This window comes from Primulina eburnea, chromosome 15 (genome assembly GCF_022965805.1).
Source record: "Primulina eburnea isolate SZY01 chromosome 15, ASM2296580v1, whole genome shotgun sequence".
In the NCBI taxonomy this organism is placed as follows: domain Eukaryota; kingdom Viridiplantae; phylum Streptophyta; class Magnoliopsida; order Lamiales; family Gesneriaceae; genus Primulina; species Primulina eburnea.
In genome coordinates, this window is record NC_133115.1 from 26990484 (window position 1) to 27002092 (window position 11609).

The 11609-nt window shown below is 36.5% G+C and overlaps 1 protein-coding gene across 1 annotated transcript; it reads left to right on the forward strand.

The window, feature by feature from the left end:
• Positions 1–8917: 8917 nt before the first annotated feature.
• On the forward strand, positions 8918–11105 carry LOC140814309 (probable CCR4-associated factor 1 homolog 7). The gene is made up of 2 exons (XM_073173250.1): positions 8918–9060; positions 9970–11105. The coding sequence occupies exon 2, from the start codon at positions 10055–10057 to the stop codon at positions 10883–10885; it is 831 nt and encodes a 276-aa protein (XP_073029351.1). The 5' UTR covers positions 8918–9060; positions 9970–10054; the 3' UTR covers positions 10886–11105.
• Positions 11106–11609: the final 504 nt, after the last annotated feature.

Genomic DNA, 11609 nt, shown 5'->3' on the forward strand with positions numbered 1-11609 from the left:
TTTGAATTTACTTAAAATTTCACAATTAGCTTAAATATAATTATAAAAATACAACAAAACAAATTGATTTATGTTTTGGACATATTTTTCAGATATTCTTGTAAAATGTTTTTAGTCTGTAAATAGTTTAGTGTCATACTTTCATCACTACTAAATTCTAACGTAAAAACTTATGTGAGACGGTCTCACATATCGTATTTTATGATATGGATCTCTTATTTGTGTCATCCATGAAAAGACAAAAACTTGTGTGAGACGGTCTCACGGGTCGTATTTGTGAGACAGATCTTTTATTTGGGTCACCCATGAAAAAATATTACTTTTTATGCTAAGAGTATTACTTTTTATTGTGAATATAGGTAGGGTTGACCCGTCTCACGGATCATAATCTGTGAGACGGTCTCAAATGAGACTTATTCTCTTGAAAAAGTATTACTTTTTATTGTACATATCACATATAAAGATTCGTGAAACTGTCCAACAAGAGACTTACTCAAATTCTAAATAGATAAATCTATATTTAAATTTTCGATTTGATTAAAATTTCAAATTAAATCTAAAAGTATCCATTTAAAACACTAATCGATAAGCATTTATGCATGTAATTTGGTACCATGGTATATATATTTTTAATTTTTTGCCAAATATTTCGTTATTTTATTTAATACTATAGATTGGAAAAAATTTATATACAAAAATTAGTATATGACAACATAATTTTCTATATTTTCATAGTTTTAATTTAGTATATTCTCTAAAATTTATTTAATATGAAAAAATTGTGTATGAATATGAAATATATAATTTTTTTATCCACACTATCATTATAACTTAATTTATATAGATATACTTTAATATTGGGGCAACTTGTCAAAAAATCCCTATTCCTATTCTCAACTTCTCTTTTACTCCCCATCCTACTAAAACTTTGTTTCAACTCCCCATTTCTTTAAAATTTCTCATCCTACCCTTCAACCTTATTTTTCAAATAATTGATTTTCTTTTGTAATAAAAGGCCCATCATGCTTCCGTAAAATAAATTAAATCTTTTACCTCTTTGACTAGAGTACCACCGGGTTATATCCACCGTATTTTACGAACTGCTCCTCACAGTCCAACCACACAATCGCAACCGATGGTTACTAAGCAGATTCCTTCAGCAGTACTTAGCACAGCTCTAATTCGTTTCCTACCTTAGAGCGTACAACAAAAGATCAAATTTTGAAAATAATACATGAGAGGGGCTAAGAGCAAAGATCTCTTTTATTCAAACACAAATATTTATTTATTACATAGTAACCTCCTGTAGAGGAGGAGAAACTTGTTTAGCTACTCCTCGTAGCTGAACTTACTACACACATAAAACTTTTGAAGAAAATATTACAATCTTGTATGAAAGAAATGGAGAAAATATTTGATGATCTTCACTTCCTTCTTCCGTCTTTATTTATAGAAGGCTTCTTCGGATTTGAAACTCGGATTTCAAATCTTCATTAGCCTTTACAGCTTGCTAGGGGACCATGTAGTGGTTGAAGGGTCCCTGTCTAGATTATTAATCTGGACATCAACTTCTCATCTTCCTTTATCTCTTTTAGATACCAATGACGATGAGTTTCTAGGATATCGGCAGTAATTTCATCTTTTTTATACTCTTTAAAATGATTTACTAACCATTTTAGAGCTTCTGCCTCTTTCCTCTTGTATGATATCCTTCTTTTCAAAACTTTCAAATATACTCGATACATTTTTAAGTTTTGATTCTGGTGTGTTAACTGGTTTTCATTCTGTCCTTATTTATGGATGAATTTTTCGGGACCAGTTAATTTTTTATTCATTGGATTCCTTTTAGATGGGTATCCAATGCTTGCTGAGTCATCCACCATTTGTTATTGGTGGTCCATTTGTCTTTTACCACTGATTAGTGGTTGTCCTGTTTCTATCACTCATATGGTAGTGATCTTGCTTTTGTAATGGAGGGTCACATGTCCCTTTTAATTTTGTCGAGGAATCTTTGATTTTTTGTATCCTCGAGGAGAATGTGCATGTGGTCCTTCCCCACTTGTCCTTGCTTCGGTAAAATGCTTCCGATCAGATCTCGGTTTGAAACCTTTACCGAACTCTGGTTCTTTCTGTATTTGGCATTCAGGGCAGATGTTTTCCGACCATCTTCCTATGTGTGCCATATTACAGAACTTTCGGCGAGTCTCTTTGCTTGCCGGTAGCTTGTTGTTCCACAAAAGATTTCTTTTCTTTTCAAATAAATCTTCTGCGAAACTTGTTGTTTTTCCTGTCATGGTATTCAACAAGAATGATCCGTTCACCGAATGATTGTAGAATTTGAACGGAAACTTGACTTTGTCCATCTCAGTGAGACAGACCCAAATACCCCAAGCTCTTCTGGTAGAAATATCTTCTTCGGTAATTGAAGACACCAGGGGTGTTTCTTCTGTCGGAGGGTCTTTGATGAATTTCTGGACATTTAAATCTGGCCTCCTTAGCTTGATGAAATGAAAGGCTTCATGTGTGCCTTTCCCTGCTGGTTCTGGTGCTGCACTGAAAAAATACAACTCCAGAATATCTCCTCTGGACAAATAATCATTATTTGCCCAAGTTTCGTGAACAGCTTCCTGGATCCATTTTGGTAAACATGAAATCTCCGGAAAGCTGGGTGATGTAGTATAAACTGAGGCAAGAGCCCCAAATTCATACCAAGCTTTAACCTCCTTGGGATATGAATTAGGTTTCATCCATACCCTTGGATATTTTCCCGAAACATCAACCCTATTTGTAGCTGGGTTAATGCCAATACGTGTTTTTAATTTCTCCCAATTCTGCTGATAAACCTGGAATGGAGAAATTACACCTTCATTAGTACCAACCTTAGCTTTGCCTTTGTCAATACGAGGCCTAAGGTTGATCTCTCCCTCTTCAATCCCCGAGGTGAAGGGTTGACTTGAGGACTCAAGATAAGGATCAGGAGTCTCAATTTTTGTTTCAGCCGACTCATCTCGTGATGATCCCGACTTAACACTTGTGCAAGGGGTATTTGAATCCCCCGCTACAGGTATAGAGTCCTGTACTCGAAAACTCTCCATTTGAGAAACCAGTGGCCTCTCAATGCCCTGGAGGATAGGCCTTTGCGTTACAGACCATAACTGAGTATATGCCTGTAAACATCCTGTAATTCGATCAGAGACAATTCTCTTATCAGCTTGTTGTAGCCTTCCCGCAACTTCTGCGTTAACAGCTAACTTGTTGAACTCGGTTTGAAGCATTTCAAGGTGTTCCCTCAAATGCCTCTGCATCTTGATAATAGCATCAATGTCAATGCTGTCCATCTCTTGTTAAAAAATCTTCTCTGGTTTAGACTCAATTCTATTCCTCAAAAAGGCTTTGACTTGAGTGTTATCAACTTTCAAAGTGAATTTCTTTGCAAGTAAAAATAACGGCCATTTTTCAAAAGCCCTCTTTACTGCATAAAATTCCTTTTCGTTGATATGCCATCTTATGGCTTCTGCATCTGAGAATAACCCACTACAATATCTGCATGGTTGTTCTCCATCTGGTGTGAGCTTTGTTAATACTGCAGCCCACCAATGATCACTGGCATCGGTATATAATACCAGATCATCCTCGTCTTGAGGAATAGCCATCTTTGGAAGATTTTTGCAAACCTTCTTTAAATGGATAAGTCCCTTTGTGTGTTCGTCTGTCCATATAAATCTAGCATCCTTTTTCAATAATGGACTGAACACCTTCCTGTGTTTTGCTAGGTTTTTAATAAACATCCCAGCAAAATTAACAACCCCTAAAAAACTTTGAAGTTGTTTCTTGTCTTTGAGATTCTCTGGAAAATTCTGCACCTTTTCTACTATGTGTTCTTGCAGAATTATTCCTGATTCATCGATTTCAATTCCGAGGAATTCAATCTTTCTTGTAGCAATGACTGCTTTCTTTTCAGATAAAACCAGTCCTTCTTTCTTGCAAACATTAGAGAAAATCTCCAAATGTTTAACATGTTCATTCATATCTTTGGATGCTATTAAAACATCGTCGATGTAAACAAACATAAACTTGAAATAATCTTTGAAAAGATTATCCATCTTTCTTTGAAATATTTGGGGTGAGTTAGCCAATCCCATTGGTAATACTTCCCAAATATAATGTCCTTGAGGTGTGGAGAAAGCTGTGAATTTCTTGCTTTCTTCCTGCATCCGAATCTGATAGAATCCAGACTTGCAATCAAATTTAGAGAATATCTTGGCATTGCGAATGCAACTAATCAAGTGTTCTCTACTAGGTATAAAATACCCATCAAACTCCAGAATCTTATTAATTTCTTGATAATTAATAACCAATCTGGGTTTTCCTCGTTTAATTTCACCATGGTTTCTTACCAGAAAACCTGGACTGCTATATGGTGACATACCTGCTTTGATTAATCCAAGGTCCAAATGTTCCTTGATTATAATCTGCATATCTCTCTGATCAATGATGTTCATTGGGATGGGTTTACAACGGACAAATTCATACTCTTTGCCTTCCTTGATCTTAAGGCAAGCCCTGAGTTGATTTCTGTCCCACCATGCCAAGGGATCTTCGTTATAATTTTCTTTGATCCTCTTCTTGACATCTTCCAGTGATACCTTAGATTCAAACTCTACTTCATTTGTGTGTAGAGTTATCTTAAGGCATTCTATATCTTCTGGTTGGAGTTCCTTATCTGCTCTTAACTGGAGCATTGTTTCTCCAAACCGTCTTGAATCCTTCATTTTTGGGTTCAGAAGTTTTCCTGAATCACCACGCTTGCTGCGAAACTGGATTGGCAATTTTCTGTAAAATGCCTCCCTAAGTCTCTGGACTATGATTTTGTGGGCACATGGTGTTGTGAACACTAATCTTCTAGTCTCATTTTCTTGTGTATAGGACTTGAACATCTGTAGGAAATTATTTCCTAACAATATGTCAGCTCCTGTATCATGAAAATAAATTGGTGGTGTCTTTACCTTGTACCAAGGTGTTTGTCCAGCACCGCCAATCATGATTTCAGTCATCTTAATCCCTTTACATAAGATTAAGATTTTTCTGGAAAAATCTCTTCCAGCAATCTTGGGTAATTCTTCTTCCAAATTACTTGGAAAAACTCCTCGTTTTGCTGTACATATTCCAGCACCTGAATCAATATATGCAGCAAAGTATTCTGCCTTATATTGTTCATACAACATTCCTACTGGAATGTATATGGAGAATGGACTTGTGGTCATTGGATTTTCCACATTTTATCTTCTGCCATAAACTCCATTCCATACTCTAGACGTTTCCAAGGTTTATGTTCCTCGAGAAACTCTAGCCCAAGAATCAATCGTTCTGATTCTTTTCCTGGAATTCCTTGAATATGAACCTCCAATTCTCCGATATTAATCAGTCCTTGGTAAGTTCCTATCATCGGTTGTTCCAAATAGTATATTGAATTACAAGGAAATTGATTCCTTTGTTTTGTAATATCAAATACTATTTCTACTTCCTTCCAACCTTCTGGGCATCTGAGCTTTCCTATTGTGGAAAAGCTTTTCAACTCCTGTTGGGTTTCTATGACAGGCTTTTTATCCCATCTGTAACTTGTAATTCTATCTCCTTGAAAAGATAGTCTTCTTGGTTCCAGTCTAAGACTTTGATTTCTCTGTAGAATCGGTTTGTCTTGGATCTGGATATCTGTTTCCTGTATTAAAGGAAACTCAATTCTTTCTGGATAAATTGCCTGCGCAACTTTTCCAAATATCTCAGGTATTTCAATAAACTCGTTTCTAATAAACAATTCAGAATGATGTGTATTAGATAGAGCATATGAAATCTGATAGGTAATAGAATATGGTCTATTGCCTTCCTTCATCAACCTTTTTTCCTTGAAGTTCTGATGTAATGTCAAGGCTCGGCTGAAATCTCGATCTGCCAGGTTGTAGGCTATCCTTGGATAGATTACTCCTACAATTTTTCCCGCACAGAGGTTTCCTGAGATTGTTCCCAGTACTGAATCTTGTAGATTCCCCATTCTTTTATCGCATATGGCGATATCAATTGGTGAATCTATCCCTTCTTTGAAAGTAGCTTTTATCATAATCTGGATTGCTCCTATATGAATCCAGGACATAGTCCTTGCTACTTCTATCTTGAGTTTTTGTAATTCCTCCTTTATTTCTTCGGAAGGAATTAACTGCATCTCCATTCTATTTCCTGTAAGTTCCATTGGGATTGCCATTTCCCTTCTAGAAACTTTATAGATTAGATGATGCTTTCTGTTTCTTAGGCCAAGACTTCCTAAGAACTTTTCTACCTGTCCTGCAGAGAAACCTTGATATCTCTGTAGACTCGGATTTTCTCTCATGATTCTTTGAACCATGTTATGAGATATTGTTGTCTGGCTAAAAAACCCAGACAAATCTTCATGTGTTTCGTGTCGAAACACCTCGTCTTCAGTCAGATTCCGATTCTGTTCCATCAGATTCTTCCTGACTTAAGACTTCCTCTTCTTCATATATACTCTCATCTGAGGCAATGTCCTCAAATTGGTATACTTGAATGAGATCTTGGTAATAAACTGCTTCTTCAATATCCGGAGTAGGATCAAAACGTTTAATACCTCTTTTCTCATTTTCTGGACAATTGGTCGAGATATGACCTCTTGCTCCACATGTCCAGCAATTACAATCCTTGAAACTTTCATTGGCTCTAGTATGAGCTCTTCTGAAAGTTTTCTTTGTAGGTGTTCTTCCTGTGCTTCGAGATGAACTTGATGCCTGGGATGATATCCTACTTCTCGATGGTCCGCTTCTTTGTCCAGATTTATAAGATCTGGCTTTCTGTCTAGACCATACGGTTCTTGGTTTCCAAGAACTTCTTCCACTTCGTGCATAAGGATGAGTCCTAAAACGCTTCCTTTTATGCTTCTGTGGTTTACTTCCAATAATTGTTGGAAGATCATTTTCCTTACAACACAAAGGAGTTCTTTTGTTGATACCCCTTAGTCGTTTGTAATTCTTTTGTAATGCTGCCATGTGACACCATTCTGCCAATTTTCCTTTGAGGAAAGAGGCTCTTCTTGCCAATGTATCTGGATTACCAGGTACGTATTCCCTTATGAGCATTTCTCTCCAAGGACTTGGCATTTTTGCGAAGAAAAGCTGCATAGCTATATCTTCTTCGACTCCTGAATTCCATCTATATTTGGTGAATAGCATAATGTATTCATCTACCAAACATATATCATGTAATTCAAGACTATACAGAGCTTGAGTATATTTTTTCTTCTTCTCTGTATCTTGACTGTTGAAATAGTCTACCCCTATAAAGTGTGCTTTGAATAGGGTAGCCATTTTTCCAGTGATCTCACTAAGAGATTCCCCAATTAGGACTGACTCTTTCATGTCTGGTGAAGTCATGTCCCAAGCAATTTTTACTGATCCCATAAGACTCATTTCCAAAAGTTTAATGAATCCTTCTTTGTTGAGATCAAGTGTTCCCGCTGCAATCCTCATAGCAGATGTCCAATCGTCTATGAGATCTTCTCTGTTTTTGAAGTCCAATACATCAAGGTTAAGCATAACCCCGTAAGGATGTATAGGATCTAAAACAGTTTTCCCATAGGGTGTTTGGTGCAAAGGAATTTGAGTTCTCCTTGCCCTTGTTCCCGCTGGGTGTGATCCTCCACCTGTATGGAAATCAGTTTGAGATTCTCTCATATTTACATTATGAGATCCCATACTTTCCCTTGGTGGTTCCTGAGAAGATGACCAGGTTATTGCAGGTAGTGTTTCACCTACTGCTGTATTCATCTTTAGATCTACCACTTTGAGATTTGCGAAAGATTCCGCAAGTTCTTGTAGATCCTCCAAACCAATCCTTTCTAAAGTTGTCATCAGATCAATTTCTTTTCTGAGACAGACTTGATTAGATTGATCATCTTTTCTTCTTCAGTTAAGGGTTTTAACACCACTCTGGCCTTCCCTTGTTGATGTAACAAAGGTTCGGTACCAAAGGACGGTGGTAGCCAACCTCCTGAAGTTCTTCTACTAGAACTTGGTTGTTGTTCTAGTTTCTGTATTCTTGTTCTAATTGAATTATTTCCAGGGAAATAAGTTCGATTTCGAACTGGATGGTAGTTCCCGGCATATTTAACAGATCATTGAAGATCTGGTCTTTTCTGCCTGTAAGAGTCTACCTTTTGTGTATGCCAGGTTTTGCAAACACTGCTGTCTTTCATCAGGAGATAAATTCCCTGATTCAATGAGTTGTTGCAGATGTTTTATAGAACATCTGAATAGATCTATTCGGAAACTAATGTTTCTGGAATAGAGATTGAAATGATTTCGGGGATACCTAAATCCTTTCATTTCTTGATACATGACATATACTGTCATATGTCTGATGTTTCCATCAGATCTGTACCATAACTTGATGGTCACCATTGGAACATACCTTTGTTCTCCTGTTTCTGATATCTAACAATAGTTAGATGAACTTGTGTATATTCCAAAGTATTGGAATAATTCTTGTAAATTATTTTTCTCGAACTAAGGTTCGGATTCATAATTTTTTCGAAATTCTCCTTCTCATACATTTAGTTACTGGTAATAATAAAATTTTCGTGTTTGAAATAAATTAACCATGCTCTGATACCATTTATGAAGCGCGGAGGATCAATTAAAAGAAAATAGAGAATAAGGGTAGTTTTGTCAATTTTATAGGTTTAGGGAGTTAAAAGAAAGTTTTTGATGGCTAGGGAGTTAGGGACAAGTTAAGTTTGGGTTTGGGGATTTATGAGCAATTTCCCCTTAATATTGCAGATATTATTTATAATTTTAAAATTCATATTCAAGCTTTTTGATATATATATATATATAATATATATAATAAAAAATAATCAATTATTGAAGCTCCACCACTCTCCTGATCTCATTATTGTTTTCGGAACAATAAAAGAGAAGAAAAGGTTCCATTGGTGTAAACTACTCCAAGAACCCTAATCTTCTCCTCCATGGTAACTAAATTCAATCTTCACTACAGGTTTGTAATTCTTCTTCTTAATCACTCTATTGTTGAATATCTCTTTACGAACGAAGTTAGATGCAGATCTGAATCTATATTTGTAAACATCGCCTTAAAACCTACTGTGTTGGATCTAGGCGGAAGCTAGATCCTGGTACCCGGATCTCTACACATATGACAATTTCCAGCTTTTTTTTGTGGGTTTTCAGTATTTGGTCCATTTGGCTTTTCCAGATCGGGGTTTTGATTTTTTTTTTTTGGGTTAGAGCGTATCTTTAAAATTTCACTTTGATACAGCTTCAGCTGCTGGGCTGACTGTTCTTTGGCTATGATCTGCTCAGTTTGAAAGCTAGGATTTGATTTCCAATGTGTTCACAAATGGGTTTTTGATTTTCAGTCTTGGGTTTGAGTTTAACTTGTAAAGTCATTCCTTTTTTTTTTGGTTGAATTCGTGATATCTGTGAACTGGACAGATTTAAATTTCTCAAGTTCTGGGATTAATTTCATTAAGTGAAATTATGGACAAGTGTCTGATGATCATCGAGTTTGGTGAAATGTGAATAGGAATTTAGGATTCAGAATTTTTCAAGTCATGATCGGTACAATTTGATCAATATTTTACCCAGTCAATTGTGGCTGCTTCAACTGTAATGAGCTCTTTTTTATTCTTTTCCCATATAAGTGATTATACAATGATGACACATCTATACAGTAAGAATTGATGACACATTTATACAAATTGGAGTCGTTTCCTTTGTGCCTATTTACGAGAAATCGTAGACAAAGTGGTGCATGAACTTTTACTTCTTGTATGTTTGAATTGATTTAACTCTTGATCAGTTATCCACCATTTTATGTTGACTAGTTGATCTTTTTCTATGCTGAGTTAATTTCGGGGCTTGCTTTGATGTCATGTGATGTTTGCAGATTGAATTCGAGACTGCTACTGCCGTAGTTGTTTAGTTGGTGAAGACTGCATCTTTACTGCCAGCGAAGTAACATTTAAGAAGAAATGGATGAAATGTCAGAGTTACCGAAGAAAAATTCGATTCAAATTAGAGAGGTATGGAATGACAATCTTGAATCAGAGTTTGCTCTGATTCAAGATATTGTCGATGATTACCCATATGTTGCTATGGATACAGAGTTTCCTGGTGTTGTTCTTCGCCCTGTGGGAAACTTTAAGCATATCAATGAGTATAATTATCAGACCTTGAAGGATAATGTTGACATGTTGAAGCTAATCCAGTTGGGTCTCACATTTTCGGATAAAGATGGGAATTTACCTACTTGTGGGACGGGAACCAGCTGCATTTGGCAATTTAATTTCCGTGAATTTAATGTGAGCGAGGATGTATTTGCAAATGATTCGATTGAAGTGTTGAGGCAATCTGGGATTGATTTTAAGAAAAATAACGAAATGGGTGCTGATGTGAACCGTTTTTCCGAGCTTTTGATGTCTTCTGGAATTGTTTTGAATGATAACGTCCATTGGGTGACGTTCCATAGCGGCTATGACTTTGGATACTTGCTTAAGCTATTGACTTGTCGAAGTTTACCCGAAACTCAAGCTGGATTCTTCGAGTTACTCAAGATGTACTTCCCAGTGGTGTACGACATCAAACATTTGATGAAATTCTGTAACAGCCTTCACGGTGGATTGAATAAGTTAGCCGAACTCCTAGAAGTAGAGAGGTTTGGAATTTGTCATCAGGCGGGTTCTGATAGTCTACTCACCTCACACGCTTTCATGAAGTTGAAAGACAACTTCTTCAGTGGCTCTACCGAGAGGTATGCCGGTGTTCTGTACGGTCTTGGTACCGAGGAGGGGTCCGAAAAATAATGAAGGAAATGCTCCCGTATCACTTGTAGACTTGTAGTTTGTAAAGCATGGAAATCCCATGTTAAGTTACACATTTGCAGAAAGCTGTTGGCCCCCTAGTTTCCTGGGTTGCGTATGTTTTTCTTTTCAAGTGTTTTGTTTGTAAATCAAGAATCCCAGTTGTAAAAGGTGACTGACTAATTAAGTGTTGCTATAATAAAATTTTACCATTGCATCTCAATTTCATTTGATAATCTCCCGCAAGTTTTCTGTTTCTGTGATTGTTTCATGTGAGGCGCGAGGTCGAAGAAGACGGAGTGATCGTCAGTACCATGAGGTTACACAGATAATGAGCGGCTCCTGACAGGTTCTAGGCGAAGAGAACATGAATAAACCAATATCACATCAGAAGGAGAGGGATTCCAAAACTGTTTTGGTATGAGACTGTGCAGTTGATCAAGGTTTAAAAAATTTGATATGTACTACTTATATCAAGAAGATGCATCTTCTTTTCGATAACTCATCACATAAGAATTCTAAAGTTAAGTGTGTTTAACTTAGGATAATTCTGAGATGGCTGATCTCTTGAAAAGCTCTAAGGTGCGTGTGAGTGAAGACATAGCACGCTGGAAAGATTCGTCTTGATACAATGGGGACAACCATCAAATTTGGTGTGTTACACTTCAGCTTGTTTTTCGACCTATTTAATTTCTTGTAATCGAAATGACAGAACATAAATTCTCTG